Source organism: Castor canadensis, chromosome 3, assembly GCF_047511655.1.
Source record: "Castor canadensis chromosome 3, mCasCan1.hap1v2, whole genome shotgun sequence".
Lineage (NCBI taxonomy): Eukaryota > Metazoa > Chordata > Mammalia > Rodentia > Castoridae > Castor > Castor canadensis.
Genome location: NC_133388.1, coordinates 32107031 through 32127735, shown reverse-complemented (window position 1 = coordinate 32127735; position 20705 = coordinate 32107031). Strand labels below are relative to the sequence as shown.

At 50.7% G+C, this 20705-nt stretch overlaps 1 protein-coding gene across 10 annotated transcripts; it reads right to left on the bottom strand.

Moving 5' to 3' along the window:
• Positions 1 to 107: 107 nt before the first annotated feature.
• On the bottom strand, positions 108 to 16544 carry Rps6kl1 (ribosomal protein S6 kinase like 1). Of its 10 annotated transcripts, none has more exons than XM_074067527.1 (12): positions 16421 to 16544; positions 14687 to 14971; positions 12146 to 12270; positions 11221 to 11313; positions 5465 to 5512; positions 4948 to 5080; positions 3656 to 4204; positions 3210 to 3299; positions 2978 to 3060; positions 1707 to 1802; positions 1370 to 1476; positions 108 to 1295 (listed from the first exon to the last, which is right to left on the bottom strand). In XM_074067527.1, the coding sequence occupies exons 2-12, from the start codon at positions 14949 to 14951 to the stop codon at positions 1151 to 1153; spliced, it is 1734 nt and encodes a 577-aa protein (XP_073923628.1). In that variant the 5' UTR covers positions 14952 to 14971; positions 16421 to 16544; the 3' UTR covers positions 108 to 1150. The 10 variants fall into 10 exon arrangements, 5 of the variants coding, with proteins under 5 accessions (XP_073923628.1, XP_073923630.1, XP_073923629.1 ...); XR_012446092.1 differs by lacking the exon at positions 108 to 1295 and adding an exon at positions 1972 to 2084 and having other exon boundaries at positions 1433 to 1476; XM_074067529.1 differs by lacking the exon at positions 1370 to 1476.
• Between the last annotated feature and the right edge of the window lie 4161 nt (positions 16545 to 20705).

Below are 20705 nucleotides of genomic sequence, written 5' to 3'. Positions count from 1 at the left end.
CAGGCTGCTTCCTAGCAACCCCCAGGCTCACTCTTCAGCTTCTGTAATGGAGCCTTACAATCTTGGAGCCTTCCTGCAAGCCACCTGGAATTAATGATGCAAGGACATCATAGGAAGAGGAGACTTTATTAGAGAATGGGCAAACCCCAGGTCAGCCAGGATGTGAGCAATGGAGCATGGGTCACAGGTTTTGTTTTACTCATCTGCCCAGATTCAGCCTCCCCAGGACACAAATATCTGGCCCAAAAGTATAGTTACCCCACTGATGAGCTGTGAGAGGTGCCACCTGGTGGTGTTGGAGATGCTGCTTGGAAGGAGCTGGGGATAGGCCTGATGAAAATTTGTCTCAGGTGCCATACCCGTCCTGGGGAGTCCCTCAAACCTGGGGAGGGGTCGGCTTTGGGCTACCCACTTAACCCAGTTCTTCAGAGACCAGAAACAACTTGCTTCTGGCTAAAAATGTGGGTGATCTGTCCATATGTTTTGTGGTTTCTCACTTCAAAAGGGGATGAAGTCACAGTGGGCAATGAATTGAGTAGAACTTCACCACCAGAATGGTGAACAGAACCAAGGCCTGAGGAGAGAATCCTAATTGGCACAAGTCCTAGTGGCTTCAGCCTCTCCCAGACCTATGGGCCAGCTGGGGAAGAGCCCTTTGTATTCTGTTTCCAAACTTGCTCTAAGTGGCAAAGCTGCTGCCGCTCCTCCCCCCTTATTGCTCCATTCCACCAGTCCTCTGAGGCTCCCCACCTCCCTTTGTTCTCAAGTCAAGTCTGAAATCATAAAGATAGGGACCAGGTCAGGATTAGGATGTTCTCCTCCTGACCCCGCCCCCCCACTGAATTCTTCCCTGATTCCCAGCCTCCCCACCCCCATGGTACCACCTTCTGGTGAAAGTAGCCCACTGGTTGTGTTACTTAAGACAGATAGCCAGGACAGCTCTGACTTATGTCCACAGAGCCAGTGATAAGTATCCTGAGATGAATCTCCAGAGATGTCCCAAGTGGGGCACAGCATGACTGTCACTACACACACTGTCGGCTCAGCAGGTGGTCAGTATTTCAGAAGGTACCCTTTAACCTGTGTTAGGGGTACAAGGAATGCCCTCAACAGGTGTCTATTGACTATCAATGGAAGGGTGTTCAACTGTTTAGTAAGGTGGGCCTTGCCACCCCTCTCCTCTCCAGTGGGCAGCTTCTCCAAGGACAGTGGAAGTCATTGCTTCTGAGACCCGACCAGGAAAGCCAGCTGTTCTACATTCTTCTCCTGAAGCCCATTGATGAGAGGGGCCAGCCCTGGGTGACAGGCAGAGACAGGACATCCAGCACAGGCCAGCTGCTTCCATGCCCACTTTGCCCACCCCTCTTACCCTGCCAGTCTGCTCCACTGGATAGTACTGAAAAAGGGGTGGGACTTGAGTTTGCTGGTGCCGCCCCCTCCAACACCCAGGCGCCGCTCAGGATTGAACTGCAGCAGCTGTGAAGGGAGGCCAGTCAGCACTCAGGCATCCTTCCCCACCCCCACCACCGAGCAGCTCCAGGGACTCCAGGCCCTGCCAACTTAGCCCAAGGGACATTGGTGATGGTTAGCCAGTGAGGGCCCCCACATTAGCACATACAGCTCACACATAGTTGTGGAGATTCTGTCCCTCCAGTCCCCACCCATAGGCTAAGTAGTTGACTGCTCTCCGCTGGACTGCACCTCACCTCAGTCAGTAGACAGGCTGCTGGGTGACTGAGCCACTCCGGCAGCTGAAGCTGGGTGTGGGCTTGGAACCCTGAAGGGTGGTTCTGGGACAATGCCTAGGAGGATACAAGAGGGACCTCTAAAGAGGCAACCACAGGAAAGGTACACTTCAGGACTGTCCCCTACCCCACCCTATGTCACAGTCCATGGGAATGACATTGCTGATAGTTGCCTTTTGCTTATTACCTACTATGTGCCAGACACTGAGCTGGATCCCCAACATACCTTTATCCGTTAAAGACAAGAAGCAGGCTCAGAGGAAAAGGGACTTGTGCTGAGGTCAGGGTTTGAACCCAGGCCCCTCTGGCTGCAAGCTTGCTAGCAGCATCAATCTTGGGCTGCAATCAGGGTGGATACTGTATTGAGAACAGCACTGTCTCCTTACAGAAAAAAAAGCCTCCACATTTGACAGCAGGCCATGGCATGCTGTCATCAAGGCCAAGACAGGGATGTGGTGACAGAAGAAAGCAGGACCTCTCCACACCCCAAGTGCAGCTGTGGAGAGCAGAAAGTCTGTCTAGAGGTAAGAATAAGACACAAGAAGCTCCTGGGAGGTAGACCAGGAGAGCCATGTGGGGAGGTGGGGAAATATTTGCAGCCAGGGTTTTCAGAGGCCCTGAGCTATGGGACAAAAGTAGGAGAGACTGGTCAGGTGTGAACTTTAGCTCATACTGCATCCATTCCAGCCATTTCCCACCCATGCAGCTTGGGTTCTCTTGCCTCCCAGCCTAACTGGCCCCAGATGTAGTGCTGACCTCATCTGGGCAAAGGCCAGACCACCATTCTGAGTAAAATGTTTGAGGGGGAGCCTTAGCTCTTGGCTGACTCAGACTGGACAGGGCAACTAACTGCGGGCCTGGACAAAGAGCCCTCTCCCATCCTCTAGCTAAGATCTGGGTTACAGCCCAGAAGGGCATGGTTGGGAGGAGTAAGCAATTGGGAGGTGGCAAGGGATGATCAAGAGGCCTTCCAGGGGATGGGGCCGGTGTCAAATTCTACCTTCTCCTCAATTGTAGGCCCAGACACGTTCTTCCAGAAACCTTCCTTGACCATCTTAACTCATTCACAGAACCTGACAGTCTCTTTTACAATAGCCCCTATCTCTGGTGGCCTGAAGAGTGGCAGGATGTCCAGTCCAATGGCCAGGTCTTGGCAGCCTCTGCCCAGATGTTGGCTGACTGAACTGAACTGAACTGCACTTCACTGGCACCCACCAGGGCTTTCTACTCACCGTTCCTGTCAGCAGCTCATATAGTAATGACCCAAAACTCCACCAGTCACAAGCTTCAGTCAGCTCAGAAATCCCCCCCACTTCTGCGGGAACAAGAACACATACATCCTTGCTTCACCCAAAAGTGCCCTCCATTCTCATCCTAGTAGACACTGCCCATCCCCAGTCACCCTCAGTCCCCAGGCTCAACCTACACAAAGGTACCCAAGACCTAGGGACCCCCCCTTCTTGCCTGGGGCACTGTAAAGGTGGTCTGCAGCCTCCCTGCTGTACTGGGGCTCCACTTCTGACCACTGGCCAAAATATGTGAGCCGGATATGACCTTCTCGTCCAGCATGTGTAGAGAGGAATGATGAGGGAAAAGGCTTGAGGGTGGCATCACTGAGCAGCTGGCATGGAGGCAGTCCCAGGGCTTCCCCAACTCAAGCACATGGAAGGACCAAAGGTCATGCTGGGCAGAGCCTCCCTCAGGGCCTGGCCTCTGGGGCCCAGAAACCACCAGATGTTCTGGGAGCTGTTGCCCTCAACTCATGGAGAAAGGCCAGCCAGGGTTGAACAGAGTCCCATAAGAAAGGCCAGGTTGCAGGGCCTGGGTTGGGGGCACACCTCCAAGGTCCCCTTAACTCTGGGAGTCTCCCTCCTTGGGGTGAGGCAGAGTAGGGTGGTCCGGGCTCCTACCTGCCTGGTCCAGGAGCAGGTTCCGGGGATTGAGGTCCCGGCACAGCACCCCCTGCTCATGTAATGCCTCCAGTGCCACCAGCATCTCAGCTGCCCACTGCTTCACCTGCTCCTCCTTCACACTCCATACAGCTCCACCACATCCCCAGCTGGCCCTGTCTGATGGGGGGCTCTGAGCTCTGTGTCGGCCACAGCCCCCCAGCACCCGGCTGGCCCCCTCACGAACCCAAGAGAGCCTCTGAGGAGGCCCAGGGTCTGAGCTCTGGCCAGCTCTCCTGGCTTGAAGATGGACACTTGGGGCCTTTATGAGGTCCAAGGAACAGGAAGTACTGGTCCTGGCTGCAGGTTCACTATCAGCCTCACTCTGAGGTGTGAGGGATGGGAGAAGGCTCTGAGAAGTCCGCACAGTGTAGCCCATGGGGTGCCACGCAGGAGTCAGGACGCTGAGGTGGGTGTTGCACTGGGTCTTCGACTTCTGGGTGGAGCCAGAGCTGAGCCCAGGATATTGAGGGCGTGCTTGGGAGAGCAGGTGGGACCAGAGAGTGCCTCCTGGGCCAGGCAGTGGGAGCACAAACATGGGAAGGGAGAAGAAGAGTGTAGATACCAAGTCTGAGCCCTTTCCTGCCTCCCCTCCATCTTGGGCATAGCCCCTCTGCCTTCCAGGGGCCCTGGCCTTATTCCTCCTCACATCTATCTCCTCTCTCTTGCTCAGCTCATATACAGAGTGCTCAGCCTGACAGCCTGTACACCCTCGAAGCTTAACCCTTGGTTTGGGTAGTGGATTCACCGGTGTTCAACACATTGTAATTTCTTTCTTGCTTTAGGGAGAATGGTATAATGAAATGTAAAGAAGGCCAGGCATGGACTATAAGGCGTGACCTAAGGATGTACCTCATATTTTAAAAATCGCTATAATCATAGTATCTGGCACATGGCCAGTTCCAGCTTCAGTCACTGTCATCCTGTGTGGCCATGGACCAGGGATGGGCACTGACCAGAAAAATGAAAAGAGCTAAGACAGAGGACATGGTGACAAAGGAGACAGCTGTACAAATACCCTTTCATCTGTCTAAGGTGTGAACATCCTACCCATGATATCTCTTGCTCTGATGCCATCACACAGAGGCCCACAAGTCTGGCCCTGCCAACAGCTCTAGAAAGACTGTCCCTGGTCTGCGTCATACATCTGGAGCAAGCCACACCCCTCCCCAGGGTTCAGCATTTTAAGTGGGTAGGTACAACAAAGCTCAAAGGCCAGAGGACCTGGAAGGGGCCACTTGGACCCCCCTCACCTTGCACATGCTCCAGATGCAAGAAGATGGAATCCTCACTCACAAAGTACCGAAGAAGCTTTGTCATGTAGGGAACCCCGTGTGGGATAATGGTCTGCCGCTCTCGGCTCACCGTATGGCACCTGGGCAGGCTCTGAAGAGTGGGAAAGGCAGGCAGATCAGCTGGGGACAGGCCAGGGGCTATTCTGGTAGAGGATATCCTAGCCTTGGCTTCAGGGACACCCAGATGAGAAGTGGGAGCCACTCCACTTCATCCAGTTCCTAGCCTGGTCCTCAGCCCTGCTTCCCCCATGGAATTCAGGTCCTGCCCCCTCCTGGCCAAGGATGAGGTTGTGTGTATGTCTGTCCAGGAGGCAGGGCCCATGCTGAGTTGCAGAACAAGGAGTTTTTGGATTTGCAGGGGGCAAGGGCTCCAGATGCACATTCTAGGGAGGGGGTTCACTGGAGGGTAAGGGTTTCAAGAGCTCTAAGAAAGTCCCAAGGCAAATGTGGCATTGTAGGGGGTAGTGGCACCTACCTTCACCACGAAAGTCCCTCTGGTTGCTGGGTCCTGGACCAGCTGCACCTGCCAAGGTTCAGGAAGCACTGGTCAAGGCATATGTTAGTTCTTGGGACCCTATGCTCCCAGATCCCTCCACCATGTTCACTCACCCAGGAGCAGGGAGTATGTCCACATCCCCAGACTGACACCATCCTGTCCTATTTGCCCACCTTTGCAAAACCTTCAGGTTTCAGTTCTGACGCTCCTTTCTTCAGCACCTGGGGACTATAGCCTGTCTCTCCTGCTCTCTGGACTCAACTCCTGAGAGCTCTACCACACTGTGACTAACCTCTTATCCCTGATTGTGACCTCCAGAAGGTCAGGAACCATCCTATCCAGCCCTGTATTCAGCACAGTGCAGAATGTGGTAGGTGCTTCACGCATGCATGGCAAGTGGCCAAAACAGCAGCTGCTGTGGTCAGGGGGACTCTCTCCCCCACAATGTGAGAAGAATGCCTCTTCCTTCCCTGCCAACACTGGGCCTAGCCTGAGGAAAGGGATAAGGATACCAACCCTTCACTTCAGACCTCAGCCAGAGCCCACCATCCCTTAGGACTTAAAGGTGAGGCTGAAGCACCTCCCTACCATCACTTTCTCTGATCGCTGTTTTACCAGTGAGGAAGCTGTGACTGAGTGCAGCTCCAGATTGTATAGGCTGACCCAATACAATCTGGGCTTGACACACTTCTTTTGTGTCTCCCTCCCTGCCTTGCTGCATCTCCTTATAAATAAAGTCCTCTCTAGGGCAGGAGTACTGCTTGAGCTCATGAGTTCAAGGCAAGCCTGTGCAACATAGCAAGAACTTGTCTCAATAAAATAATAAAGTTCTCCTGAATGCTGTCCTCAGAGAGCAGCCCTCTTCTTCTGCTGGCTTTGGTTAGAGGCAGTGATCTGCCCACCACTCTGCCTGGGCCGTATTTGGAGTTGGTCTTCTCACTGGTAGGCAGGGGTGTGTCAGGGGACTCAGCATGGATGAGGGCATGTGGAGACCAGACGGCACCCTGGTGTGGTGATCCCTTGGCCACTGGACTGCCTGGCAGACATTCCCTAGGGAGGGCCTTGGCTGGCCTCCATGAGGAGTGGGCGCCAGGCCCTGAGGCCAGGGCACTAGACAAGTGGTGAAGGCTACAGCCTAGGACAAGGTAGGGAGAAGGGCTCTTGGTTTAGATCTTGGGCAAATGAACTGATTTTCTCAACCAACAAATAGGAGTTACAAACACCCACCTTCCCTTTCTCACTGATTTGTTGTGGCTATAAATGGGAAAGCCTTCTGAAGACAGGGGCTGTGAGAAAGTCAGTTATCACACTTGGTAAGTCACATGGCTTCTCTGAAACTTGCTTTTTTTTTTTTTTTTTTTTTTGGTACTGGGGTTTGAACTCAGAGCCTACACCTTGAACCATTCCACCAGCCCTTTGTTGTGATGGGTACTCTCAAGATAGGGTCTCATGAACTATTTACCTGGGTCTGGCTTTGAACCGCAGGATCACAGGCATGGGCCATTGGCGCCCAGCTAAACCTTGCTATTCTTAACTGCCAAATGGCATCATAGTTCCTCTTCAGAGGGTCCCTGGTTGGGGGACTGATTACAGCAGACAATTTAAATATAAACTTTCATAATTCATGGCAATCATCAATATAATTGTAGAAAAAACCAACATTGACTATGAAGTCCTTACTCCACGCTAAGTATACTTTACATGGATTACTTAATTTTACTGCCACAACCCTACTAGGTGAGGTGGTTAGTTTTATTGATAAAGAAACAGGTTCAGAGACATGATATTTATTGCCTTTCTATGGTCAGTCCTACCGCTAAAAAGTAAGGCAATCAGGATTTGAATCCAGGCAGTCTGATCTCAGAGCCCTGCAGACTTTACTGCAACTGGGGACACAACCAGTTGACATTAGCAAGTACCCTCCCTTCTGGGCCTCAGTTTTCTCATCATCAGCAAAATGGAAGTGAGCCCCAGGGCCTTCCTGAGCAGGAGGGAGGTTTCTCTTTTGGCCACCAGAGGTCTCCCCTCCAGTGGCCAGAGACAGCCCAGCCTGGCCTTGGCTTCCTGACCAAATTTGTGCAATGTTTGAAAAAGGAAGGCAGAAAACTGAGGTCATTTAGGAGAACAGAGTTTCCCACAAGCACTGACACCCCAGATAATTCCCCACCATCCTTCGCCAAGTGGGATTCCCCACCACCTCATCCTGGGCAAGGCCTTCTGATTTACAGTCCAAAAGACCAGTGGAGAAGGATAAGGGAGCCAGAAATACAACTTGCCCGTACATCAAAAGAACTTGTTAAAAAAAGACTCTAAAACCTAACTATTTATTTAGAAGGAATTAGACCTAAATATTAACAGTGACTCTCTTATAGTTAGGTAAGGTGGTGAGTTTTGGTTTGTTTTTTCCAGGTTCAAACTCCTTTCTCTTTCATTATATCTGAAAAGAGTAGCAGAGGGGGCATCTTCCCATTAATACAACCACATAAAAATTCCCCATACAGGCACTGGGGGCTCATGCCTGTAATCCTAGCTACCTGGGAGGCAGAGATCACAAGGATCACAGTTTGAAGCCACCACCAGGCAAATAGTTCACAAGACCCTATCTCAAAAAACCCATCACACACAAAAAAAGGGCTGGTGGAGTGGCTCAAGCAGAAAGAGGTCCTGCCTAGCAACTGAGAGGCCCCGAGTTCAAACTCCAGTACTTTCAAAAAAGAAAAAATTCCTTTGCTTGTTGTCTTGGGGATTAGAGCACTACCTAATACTTGCCCTCCATGAACCTGTTTCATTCTCTATGAGACAATTAAAATGCAGCACTGTCCAACAGAACTTTATGTCATGGTAGAAATACTGTATTTCTGCACTGTCCATTGGGGAGGTCAGTGACAAAGCCCTTGAAATGTATACATGCAATACTTGATTTTAATTAATGCAAATAGTCATTTGTGATCATGACTACCATACTGGACAGTATAGCATGCTTTTTTTTTTTTTTTCCACAATACTGGGGTTTAAAGGCAACCACTCTACCACTTGAGTCACTCTGCCAGCCCTTTATGTTTTAGTTATTTTTCAGGCAGGGTCTCTTGTTTTTACCCCGGGCCAGCCTTGGACTGTAATCTTCCTGCCTCCCCATCCCTTGTAGCTGGAATTAGAGGCCAGCCAGGCTCCCAGATTTTTTTTTTTTTTTTTTTGGCAATACCTGTGTTTGAACTCAGGACTTTGCAGTTACATTCCTCCACTTGAGCCAAGTTCCCACCCTTTACTGTTATACATTCTTTTCAGACAGGGTCTTGCATTTTTATCCAGGGCTAGCCTCAGACCACAATCCTACCTATAGCCTCTAGCATAACTCCAAAAATAACCAGAGCAAGGGCTGGCAGAATGGCTCAAGTGGTAAAGCTCCTGCCTAGTAAGCGTGAGACCCTGAGTTCGAACCATGGTATCACTAACTAAATAAAAAATAAATAAATAGCCAGAGCAAAATGGACTGGAGGTGTGACTCAAATGGGAGAGCTCCTGCCTTGCAAGCACAAAGCTCTGAGTTCAAACCCATGTTCTGCCAAAGAAGAAGAAGCTGAAAATCTGGACTTTTATATGAAATCTACACATTTCAAAATGTTGGTAACAATTTTTTAAAAATCGCTGTGTTTCAGCCAAATAAAACAAGAAGTGACTTGGATGACCTTTTTCTTTGCCATACACAACTCAAGAGTGTGACTCCTGCAGAAAGTTCAGCAAAAACAGGGTGACCCTCAGGTATCATGGCTGCCTACCTAGTCCCTGACTAGGGACTCACCTTAGCAGCATTTTTTCAGACCCTGGAGACCCCCTACCTGTCCCAGTTAGCTCAACATCTGCACATCTTTGGGGCACTTAAGGATCTTCCTGAGCAAGCCTTTGCTCCCTCCCTGGGCCTGAGGGCTCCTGCTAGCAGCAGTGCAGCCTGGATTTGCCTGGGCAGAGCAATGGAATAGGCCCAGTGGCCCTAACACCTTCCCTAATTTGGGGAAAGTGCTGCTCCTAGCTTGGGCATGACCCAGGGAAAGGGAGCAGGTTCTCAGGAGGGAACTGGAATTGGATCAACTAAGTGCCTGAGAAAGGGTGGAAAAGGAAAGACTGGTTAGGGTTTGGTCTTAATTTGTGCTTTCCCCGTGCACAGGCCTCAGAATATAGTATGTCTAAAATGCTTTGCAAACACATACATGTCCTGGGTTAAACATATCAGGAAATTCTACGTCACAGACCTCCCTCTTGAATATATTTGTATCCTAAAATCTCTGAGAACTCCTATAATTAAAATACAAAGTAATATAGCTTTAATTCACTGTTTCTCAAACTTACTCAACTTGGAACCCCCCTCACCATAATACCTATGGCTCAGCAGGTTCTCAGAGAAATGGTGTCAGTGGCTCCCCAGCCTGTCTTTGGGAATTGGCTGTGCTTAGCCAAGGTTGGGATGTGGCCGCTGAGTAGGGCAGTGGAAGGAGAACTGTGGCAGATGGAGTCTGGCTGGGCCTGTGCTGACAGTCTGGGGCCTGTTCCAGGGTCCCAGGAGAAGCAGCTGGAGCAAGCCCTGGACATGGGATCTTATGCCTCCCCACTTACTCTTGTCACTCATGTTGAGAGCTATCAAACATGCATTAAATATCTCAGCGTATTCCAGGCTTTTCCCAAAAATCACTTCATTTTCCTTTCCAGATCACCTCCTGGTGGGAGAATTCCCACCCCACTTTACAGATAAGGAAACCAAAGCTCAGAGCGGTGAGGAGTACCTCCTGCATCGCTCAGATTCCAGGCCTGCTCCCTCCCCCAGACAGTACAATGTCCTCTTGCATGAAGAAGGGGAGACAGAACACACACTGGTCTTTTCTCTATGTCCCCAGACCCACCCAAATCATCTGACAAGTGTTTTAAATGACAGATTCCTGTGTTCCACCCTAGAAATTCTGACTCCATAGGTCTGGAGTGGGGCCCAGGCATCTGTATTTTGGGGAAGCTCTCCAGATGATTCTCATAAATGGGCAATTTGGGAAAGAACCATTTCAGCAACTATGCAGGGAGCCATGGGTTAGGCAGAGGGAAATCTGACGGCCGCTCAAGTCTCATTTGACCCGCTTGTTCCTCTGATTCCCTGACTTTAATAAGGGTTGGGCCACCATCGCCTATCTTCCTGTCTGCTCTCAATTAAGGGAAAGAGTGCAAGATGGGGTCAGAATGAGGGTGTGTATGCCAGGAGAGAAAGGGCAGAGGGGCCAAGGGCCTGGACAAGGCAGGCCACATTAGCCCTCTGCCAGACAGGTTTCTGGAGATGAGCACCTTCCAGCTACAGGAAATGCCCAGCTGTGCTCAGCGGAGAGCCATGCTGGGCTGCAGCCCTGGGTGCAGAGTGCATGCAGGGTGGAGGCCTGTGGGAAGTGGGAGTGGGCAGGGCAGCAAGTGCTGGCAGGGTGCCCTGGGCACAGCTTCTCCCATGGTTTCTGTGTTTGAGCTGGAGGCGTGGAAAGGAAGCTGCCTGCCTCTTATTCCCCACGATTTCCTCTGCAGGACCTGACTTGTGTGTGTCAGGGTAGGGAGATGAGGGTCATTGGACTCAGCTGCTGTCCCTCCAACCCTACCCACCCCCTGGAGGAATGCAGGTAGCACTTCTACTTATCACACCTCTGTCCCACCCACCCCTCATCGCACTGCCCACCTCCCTCCTCCCCTCCCACACTGTGGGCATCCACTCTCACCTTTTCGATGACCCCAACCACCCTGCAGCCCCTCAGCTGTTCCAGGGCAGAGCTCAGTGTGCGGATGGGCCGAAGCCTCAAGCTACTGAATCCCTAAGGAGGAGGGAAAAAGGCCATATGTAACCTCAACCACAGTTGCCTCTCCCAGTTGTTGGTAGGGGCTTCTGGCTGCCTGGAGAGCATGGAGGCCATAGTGGGTAGGACAAGTATCCAGGCAGTTCTCCCCTCACAGGAACAGGCTGAGCAGAGAAGCTGGACTTGACTCACGGGGCTCACACTCACACTGGTTCTGAGTGGCCAGGCTGACCTCTTCACTCAGCCTCCACCCAGTCCTCCCAGGCCCAGAAGTCCCCTCTCAAAAGCCCCCATCGACAGCAGGCTGATATTCCCAGGGTGAGGAGTGGGGATAACCTGGGAATGTGTGCGTCTCAGCAACCTGCTTTGGGGAAAGGCAGCCTGCAAGATGCAGCGAGGTATGTGTGCATGCCTGGGCATGCCTGTGGGTATGGCAAGTGTGCATGCATTTTCAACTCTTATCAGCGCCCACTGGGTCAGGAAAACCCACATGGAGAGAGTCTTGGGCACATATGCGTACATATGCATTCACGTATGCATGTGTGCTCCAACAGAAACAGGATCTGGAGGCTTTGAGTGTGTGCACATAGAAGACAGGATGGAGCTGTGTGCAAGCTGGGGGATGTATATGTATACACATGCCACATGCTCTGTGAGGGCACGAGACGGGCCTAGGGATGATTTAGTGAGAGTCTGATAATGAATGAACCATGAGGGTGTGGGAGAGAGGGGACCTTGGACTTACAGCCTCCACTACCTACCCTGTCCTGCAGCCAGATGGGCAAGGGGCAGGGGGCCTCAGCTCTGCCCTCCAGACCCCTCCCCTCAGGCCTCTGGGAGGTCTCCTCACCGTGTCAGGGCTGACTCCGCTGCCTAGCGTCCGTTGCAAGTGGCAGTTGAAGATCTCCTCTGCCCGCTGCAGGTATTTGGTAATTTTCAGCTTTACTGCCTCACATCTCTCCTTGTTGGGGTCAACTGTGGGGGACAAGGATCACTAGGGTCTTCCCCCTCCCATTTTGCTGGAGGGCTGAGATGCCAGCTCCCACTAACCTCTCCGCTCCATGGCAGATGGCTCGTATTTCTAAGGCTGCTTCAGTGGAGTCTACCCCGAGACCTGTTATTAAACCCCTGCTCTAGGGTGGGATACTAGCAGGGGAGGAGGAGGAAGAAGATGGCAGGAGGAGGCTCGGAGCCACAGTCTCCCCACAGCCAACTGCACTTTGGTGGCACCCACCATCTCCTTGGTTGCCATCACACCCTGGGAAGAAACAGGGTGGGGGCTTCCATGTCCATTTTTTCAGAAGAGATGGAAGCTTCCAGAGAACATTGTTTCCTCCATCTCTGATGCCCAGTATGAAAAAGGCCAGGGTGGAGACCAGATCAGAAGGCAAAGGAATGCACCGGACACGCTGAAGCCCAGACTTACCAAGGTCTCCTCAGCAGCAGCATAGGAAGGGTGAGGAAGGGTGAGTCAGGGCGACTCCTACCTGCAGCCTGGTCCTAAGGCCCCTGGGCGTCTCAAACTGACCTCAGCAGCAGCCTCTCCCCTGGCACGGAAATGCCTCATTCTGCCCTGAACACCCCTGGCCGCTCTCTCTGGAACCCTGCCAGGCCCTCCACTGGACAATATGCCTGCTGTTCTGCAACATTTATGTTAGAGTTTTTACTTATAGAAAATGCCCAATGCTGGCCCAGTCTGCCCTTAGTTTCCTTCTTCCCTTCCTTTACTTCCCCCTCATTGCTCTGCCCACCTGGGACTGTAATTACACGTTATCCACTCATCAGTCACCCATCTCTCCCCAGCTAGAATGCAGGCTTCCAGAGGGCAGCTGCCCAGCCCAGCTCCAGGAGTAGCCAAATATAATGGGCCAAGCACACAGCCTCAGAAACTGAAACTGCTCCAACCACAGCTGTGCCACTTGGCAGCTGTGGAGCCTTGAGCAATTTTTTTTTAATGGTCCTGGGGTGTGGAACTCAGGGCCTAACACTGGCTAGGCAGGCACTCTATCACTTGAGCCACTCCACCAGCTCTTTACTGTTTTGGGTGTTTCAAGATACGTCTCATGAACTATTTGCCCAGGGCTGGCTTCGAACTGTGGTGCTCCTGATCTCTGCCTCCTGAGTAGCTAGGAATACAGTGTGAGCCACCAGCACCTGGCTTGAGCAAGCTCTTTAATTGTTCAATGCCTCATTAAAAATGAGTATTAAAAAAATAGCTCCTGCCCAATGCAGTGTGCACCTATAGTCCCAGCACTCAGGAGGCTGAGGTGGTAGGATCGCTTGAATCCAGGAATTCAAGATCAGCCTGGGCAACAGAGAGAGATGCCCCATCTCAAAAATGAAAAGAAAACAATGGGAGGGAGGGAGGGAGGGAGAGAGGGAAAGGGAGAGAGAGAGAGAGAGAGAGAGAGAGAGAGAGAGAGAGAGAATTAAGTTTCTATATACTTGTAACTATAGGCAATTTTAAAAATCTAGTAATTTCAGGTTCAGGGTAGGTGCAGTAGCTCATACCTGTAATTTCAGCTATAGGGAAGCAGAGATTGGAGGGTTGAGGTCTGAATTTAGCCAGGACTAAAGGTTAGCGTGACCCCACCTCAACAAACAAGTCAGGAGTGGTGGCCCAAGCCTGTATTCCCAGCTACATGGGAGGCATGGGAAGGAGAATCATGGTCTTAGGCTAGCCCAGGCAAAAATGTAAGACTCTATCTGAAAAATAACTAAAAGCAAAAAGGGTGGAGGTGTAGCTCATGTGGTAAAGCACTTGCCTAGCAAGCATGAGGCCCTGAGTTCAAACCCCAATACCAATTGTTCTAAGAAGAAGGAGGAAGGGGGATGAGGGAGAATGATGGAGCAGTGAATCTATTTAAGATACATTGTAAGCACATATGTAAATGTCACAATGAAACCCCCTGTACAGCTAATATATAAAATAAGGGATGGAAATATGGCTCATGCAGTAGAGTACCTGTCTAGCAAGCTTGAGGCCCTGAGTTCAAACCCCATACCACAAAAATAAATAAGTAAATTAATTAATTAATATAAAATAAGTAAAAAAAGAAAAACTGATACAATAAAAAGTATGTATCACTATTATAAAACAAAACAACCCAATGCCACCAAAAAAAAAAAAAAAAAAGCTAGCCATTTCTATTACTGTGAGGCTCAACTGAGTTAACATGGGTAAAGCCCCAACAATGGTGCCTGGCTTACAGGAACTGCTTAATAAATGCCACTGATTATGTCTCCATGGAGGTCCTACAGGGCCAGCACAGTGCCCTGCTGCACTCCCAAGTGTGGACAGACAGAAGACGGGATGGATAGATGACAGGGCCATTCCCACACTGGCCTTTGGCCACCCACTGTATCCTGTCCCTGCCCACCCCACTCTCACCATGCATGCCTCGAAGCAGTACGTCCACACCATTCTGGTAGTGGTTGAAGGCTGCTTCGTAGTCTTCACTGACATCGCGCTCCAGGGCCAGCCGGATCTGCGTGGCCGCGTCCACCAGGTAGTCACGCTTCGTCATGTCAGGTGTTCCTATAGCTACCCGGTTGCGAATCTGCTCCAGGTACACAGCGGCCTGGGATCGTGCTCGTGAGCAGGGCTCAGGTTCCAGGCCTGGGCCAGGCAGGCATTCACAAGCCACCAGGCTCATGGCTGCCCCACAGCTGGGCTCTGGAAGAGAACAAATGAGTAGGGAGGACCTAGCTGGGAGTCATACCCATACGTGCACCTAGTTTCTTACATGAACTACCGGCTAGACTAACATTCACCTCCAAAGGCTGGAGGGATCAGAGCTAACATGGGTAATGTCCCTTCACAAGACTGATCCTTTCTAAGTGGTGGTAATGATATATAATAACAGCCTGGACTCTTTTTCCTTTCCATTCAAATTCAGTTCCACAAAAATTTCTCAAGCATGTGCTATGTGTTGAGCTTTGGAAAAAGACAGGGATAGCTGTGACCCAGAGCTGCTTTCATCAGGCTTCCACAGAGCATATGGAGGTCACAGCGTGCTGGTGGCTCAAGCCTGTAATCCTAGATACTCAGGAGGTAGAAATCAAGAGGATCGTGGTTTGAAGCCAGCCCAGGGAAAATAGTTCATGAGACCCTATCTTGAAAAAATACATCCCAAAAAAAGGGCTGGTGGAGTGGCTCAAGGTGTAGGCCTTGAGTTTAAACCCCATTACTGAAACAAACAAAAAAATGGAGTCCACACACTCTGGGCTCAATGCCAGCCGTTCCTCACACTGGTCCCCTACCCTGCCTGTTCTCACCTTCCTGCTCCTCCTAAGGGAATATCATTCATCCTGCCCATTCAGCCCAGTGGCACCTCCTCAAGACAGGATGGTTTGTCCATGCTTTGTTCTGGCTTCTCTGGTCCTGAGGTCCACATGGTCAGTGAGTGAAGACCTCACTCCCCCCGCCCCAGCCAGCAGGGAGCTGGGCATGAAACCCACTTTAGATGGAGTGATGAGGGAGCTGAGGGTGACCTACCCCTAACTGAACGAATGGCTCTGTCTTCCTGGCCCTGTCTCTGAGAAGGCCAGAGGCCATGTGTGACACTGATGGCCAAAGGCGTTAAGAGCAGTGGTTGTAGGAGCAGAAGGGGCTCAGAGCGAGGCCAGCAGCACTGCCTCCGCCTGTCACTGCAGCCTGGCAGCCGCCTTTGCTTTCTCAGGTGCTATTGGGAAAGGGCCAGTGGGGAACTCCCAACCCCGGGTCTTTTGGGCCTCAATGCTGGGAGGCAGGCGAGAACAGGATAAAGGGAGGGGTGGGAAGGAAACCCACATCCCCAAGACAGCGGAAAGCTGAGCCCGGGCCAGGATGCGTCCAGGAGGGGGAGGGGAGGGGGCAACCCTGCCTGTTTGGCCAGCAGTAGGAGACATGCAGCTCTGAGGCCTGTGCTCTGGCGACACCGAGACCGGCTGGGCCTCAGTGTCCAACTGTCGGGTCCTGCCATCAGAGCCGCATGGCCACTCAGACACGGAATGCGGCGCGTGCAGCCCGCGGGTCCCCGGCACGCAAGGTGCACCGTCCAGTGGGAACCGGCCGAGGCAGGCAGGGCGGGGAGGGGCTCTGCGCGCCTGGGAAAACCGAGCAGGAGCCGGGTAGACACCGTACCTGCCCGAGCCAGGAGCTCGGTCCGCGGGACCAGACCTGCCGGGCCGCCACCACCCCCTCCACCGCGCCAGCGGGCAGCGCGCGCCGCGGTCCGCCGCCCTCCGCCCCCCAGCCAGTGCGGGGGCTTCTGGTCCCGGGGTCGCCCGGCCATTGGCTGAGGATGAGCTCATCCTCCGCCGTTAGAATAAACCACCAATCACCGCCCGGCTCGGCTTCCGCCCGCCCTTAAAGTCGCAGGGACTGCGCTGCGGTGCTGGGACTAGGGTGGGGGTGGGGAGGGTGCGCGGTAACAGCGAGAAGGGGTGCGGAGGGAGGAGGACGTCATTGTCACCCTGGGATGCGAGAGGGGCTGCTTCAGGAATCTAGGCTGATTGAAGAGCACCCATGACACTTTTAGGACTTTTCAGTCATCATTTCACTCACTTATTTAACAATTTAATGAGTAAATGTCCGCCCACTCTGCCCAAGGGCTCGGGGTGGAGATGCAGAGCGGACCTAGACAGCTCTGCGCACGTCGGAGATTAAAGAGGAGATTAAAGAGCTAAATAACACAGCGGACACAGGGGTCTGTGACCTAGCCTGCAGGTCAGAAGGTGTTCCTTGTCCCCTGATGCCCTTTCACTCAGCCCCCCTCTCCTGACTCCACCTTCTCCCCCATCCTCCCTCTCAAAAGAGCTGGCGCTTTCTCCTTCGCTTGAAAGTATGGGTGCAGAGTCCTGTCCCCAGCCGCCAGGTCTGTATGCACACTGCTCCCAGTCTTTCTGTAGATGACCAGCTCCCCGCCTCATGGAAGCCAGCCTCCCCTTGGGGTGAATCCTGTCCCATCACCTACTCAAGTCACCTCTCCAGCAATTCCCCTTTACTGCATTATTAATTTTTGGTCCTCACAGGTTCATTTCCATTTTATATAAAAACATATCGTTTCTCCCACATCCCCTCCCCCCTTTTGTGGTACTGGGGATGGAACCCAGGGCCTCCTTCATACTACGCACACACTCATTTGTGTAGTACTGAGCTACACCCCCCATTTCTCCCACCTTAAAGCAAAACAAGTACCAGGTAAGGTGGTGAGTATCTGTAGTCCCATCTATTTGGGATGCTGAGGCAGGAGGATTGATTGAGGATAGGAGTTCCAGTCAGCCTGGGCAGTATAGTGACACCATGTCTCTTTAAAAAAAAAAAGCCAGGTACAGGAGTTCCTGCCTGTAATCCCAGCTACTCAGAAGGTGGATATCAGGAGGATTGAGGTTCCAGGTCAGCCAGGCATAAAGTTAGCAAGACCCCCATCTCAACAAGTAAGCTGGGCATTGTGGTGCATACCTGTCATCTCAGCTATGCTGCAGGAATAAGTAGGAGGATTGCAGACCGGGCAACAACACAAGACTATCTGAAAAATAACCTGAAGCAAAAAGAACTGGAGGTGTGGCTCAAGTGGTAGACAGTTTATATGGCAAGCAAAAGAGCCGAAGTTCAAGCCCCAGTACTGCCAAAAAAAGAAAGAGAAAGAAAAAGCAAAACAAGAAAACAAAAGATACCCTTAATGTCACTTTTCCCTTCTACCTGCTGCTCTAGATTTGAAGAAAAACTTGAAAAAGATGTCAAGCTTGCTGGCTGTTTTTCTTCCACTTTTTCTTGAACTTTCTCCAATGGGGCTTTTCCCCAGCATTCCTCTGAAGCTGCTCTTGTTCCTCTGAAACAACCCAAGGCTGGATTGGTTTCTCATTGTGCTTGACCTGTCGGAAGCATCTGAACCAGGTGGTCACGGCCTTCTCTCCTTACGCTTTCTCTCTAGCTCCCCAGGCCCACGCTTTTGGTTTCCACCAATCGCCTTGGCCCCCTTTCTGTCTCTTGCGGTGGTGCTTCCCTTTTGGTTGACTGTGTGTGTGTGTGTGTGTGTGTGTGTGTGTGTGTGTGTGTGTGTGTGTGTGTTACTGGGGATTGGGCTCAGGGTCTCTCACCTGCTAGGCACACACTTCTAGCACTGAATCACACTCTAGTCCTCTTGCTTTTAGTTTGTCTTTCAGATAATGTCTCTTGCTGGGACCAGTCTCCAGCTGTAATCCTCCTGATCTCTGCCTCCCAAGAAGCTGGGATGTTTTCCGGTGTGCACCACAGTGCCCAGCTCCTTTTTTTTTTTCTTTTATTATTCATATGTGCATACAAGGCTTGGTTCATTTCTCCCCCCTGCCCCCACCCCCTCCCTTACCACCCACTCCGCCCCCTCCCTCTCCCAGTGCCCAGCTCCTGACTGACTTCTGAATGTGAGGGTATCCCAGCACTCAGTACTTGACATTTTCTTCCTTCTCTCTATCCTTATTCTCTCTCTCTGTCTTTTTTCTTTTTTCTTTTTTTTGTTATTGCTTTGTGGTACTGGGGCTTGAACTCAGGGCCTTCACCTTGAGCCACTCCACCAGCCCTTTTTTGTAATGGGTTTTTTCAAAAAAAACCAAGATAGGGTCTTGGTTTTTTTTTTTGTTTGTTTTTTGGTAGGACTGGGGTTTGAACTCAGGACTTTGTGTTTGCAAAGCAGGTGCTCTATCCCCTGAGCCACCCCTCCAGTCCTCAACATAGGGTCTTGGGAACTATTTACCCTGGATGTCTTTGAACCACGATCCTCCTGATCTCTGCCTTTTGAGTAGCTAGGATTACAGGCATGAGCCACCCACACCTGACTTCCTTATTCTCTTGATGAGAGATTGCACCTTGTCTCATGATTTAAAATATTATGCTAATAATTTTCTCTTATCTGTCTGACAGATTGGACTATTTAATAGTTTAATAGCACATCTCAAATTCAACAAATCTAGATCTAAACTCTTAAAACACAGAATGAGAGAAAATATTTGTAAATTATATATCTGATAAGGGTTTAGTATTCAAAATATATAAAGAATTCTTTCATTTAACAATAAAAAGACAAATAATTGCTAGGCACCAGTAGCTCACACCTGTAATCCTAGCTCCTTGGGAAGCTAAAATCAGGAAGATTGTGGTTTGAGGCCAGCCTGGGCAAATAGTTCAAGAGACCCAATTTCCAAAATAACTAGAGCAAAATGGATTAGAATCCAGTTTAAAAATGGACAAATGATGAAGATGGATTTTTTTTTTGCTTACTGTGTAGCCCAGGATGGTCTTGAACTTATGATCCTCTTGCCTCAGCCTCCTAAGGCACATGCCACCACAACTGGCTCGGGACAAAGGATTTAAATAAACATTTCTCCAAATAAGACATGCACATACCAATCAGCACACGAGAAGGTGCCCATCGTCATTAGTCAATAGGGGAATGCAAATTAAAACCACAAGGAAGCTGGGTGCCAGTGGCTTACCCTGTAATCCTGGCAACTCGTGAGGTAGAGATCAGGAAAATCATAGTTCGAAGCCAAACTAGGCAAATAGTTCATGAGACCTTATCTCAAAAAACCCAACACAGACACACACACACACACACACACACACACAAGGGCTGGTGGAGTGGCTAAGTGTAGGCCTTAAGTTCAAACCCCAGTACCGCAAAAAAAAAAAAAAAAAAGAGAGGGGCAAATTTTATGTGAACTATGTGTTGATAAAAATTGATTGTAAAGAAAAAAAGTTAAAAAAGGAAAAAAAACCTGATTTCTTGGTTCTGCCCTAAAACTTTCTTCACCTGAAGCTTCTCCCAATGTCATCCTTGTGGCCCATCCACAAGGTCACCCACTCATCCTGTTGCTCAGGCCAAAAGTTTTGGGACCATTCTGACTTCTTTTTTCATCTCTCTCATTTAATCCATTAAAGTAGCATAGTGGTTTTTCCTTCAAAATTTACCCAGACATCGAACAATTCTTGCCCCTCCACTTCTATGGCTCTTGTGAGAACATGTTTATCTGGTGCTTCATTTACTGCAGGAGATTTTAAAATTCATTTTTTGGTAGGGGAGGGGCAGAATCTGGCTTTGTAACCCATGTTGGCCTCAAACTCTTGATCCCCCTGCCTCAGCCTCCTGAGTGTTGGGATCATAGGTGTGCAGTCCCATATCTGGTGTGTACCAGTACCAGGTTCTGCCCCCCCACCTCCCCCCAGCCTTCCACCCCCCCAACCGTGGTACTGGAGTTTCAACTCAGGGCCTCACACTTGCTATCACTTGAGTCAGGTCTCTAACTAAAAGTAATATATAGATTTTTTGAGACAGAGTCTTGCTATGTAGTCCAGGGTGTCCTTAAATTCACAATACTCCTGCTTCAAAAGTAGCTGGGATTACAGGCACACACCACTATGCCTGATTTAGTAATTTATTTTTAACTGACAC

Excerpts from the sequence above, each read along its gene's own strand:
- Rps6kl1 (XM_074067527.1), bottom strand. The coding sequence starts at position 14,951 with ATGAGCCTGGTGGCTTGTGAATGCCTGCCTGGCCCAGGCCTGGAACCT. Across the intron at positions 5,513-11,220 it reads TGGTTGGGGTCATCGAAAAG|GTGCAGCTGGTCCAGGACCC; the intron begins GTGAGAGTGGAT and ends GAACCTTGGCAG. Across the intron at positions 1,477-1,706 it reads CAGCCTGTCTACTGACTGAG|CTGCTGCAGTTCAATCCTGA; the intron begins GTGAGGTGCAGT and ends CTCCCTTCACAG.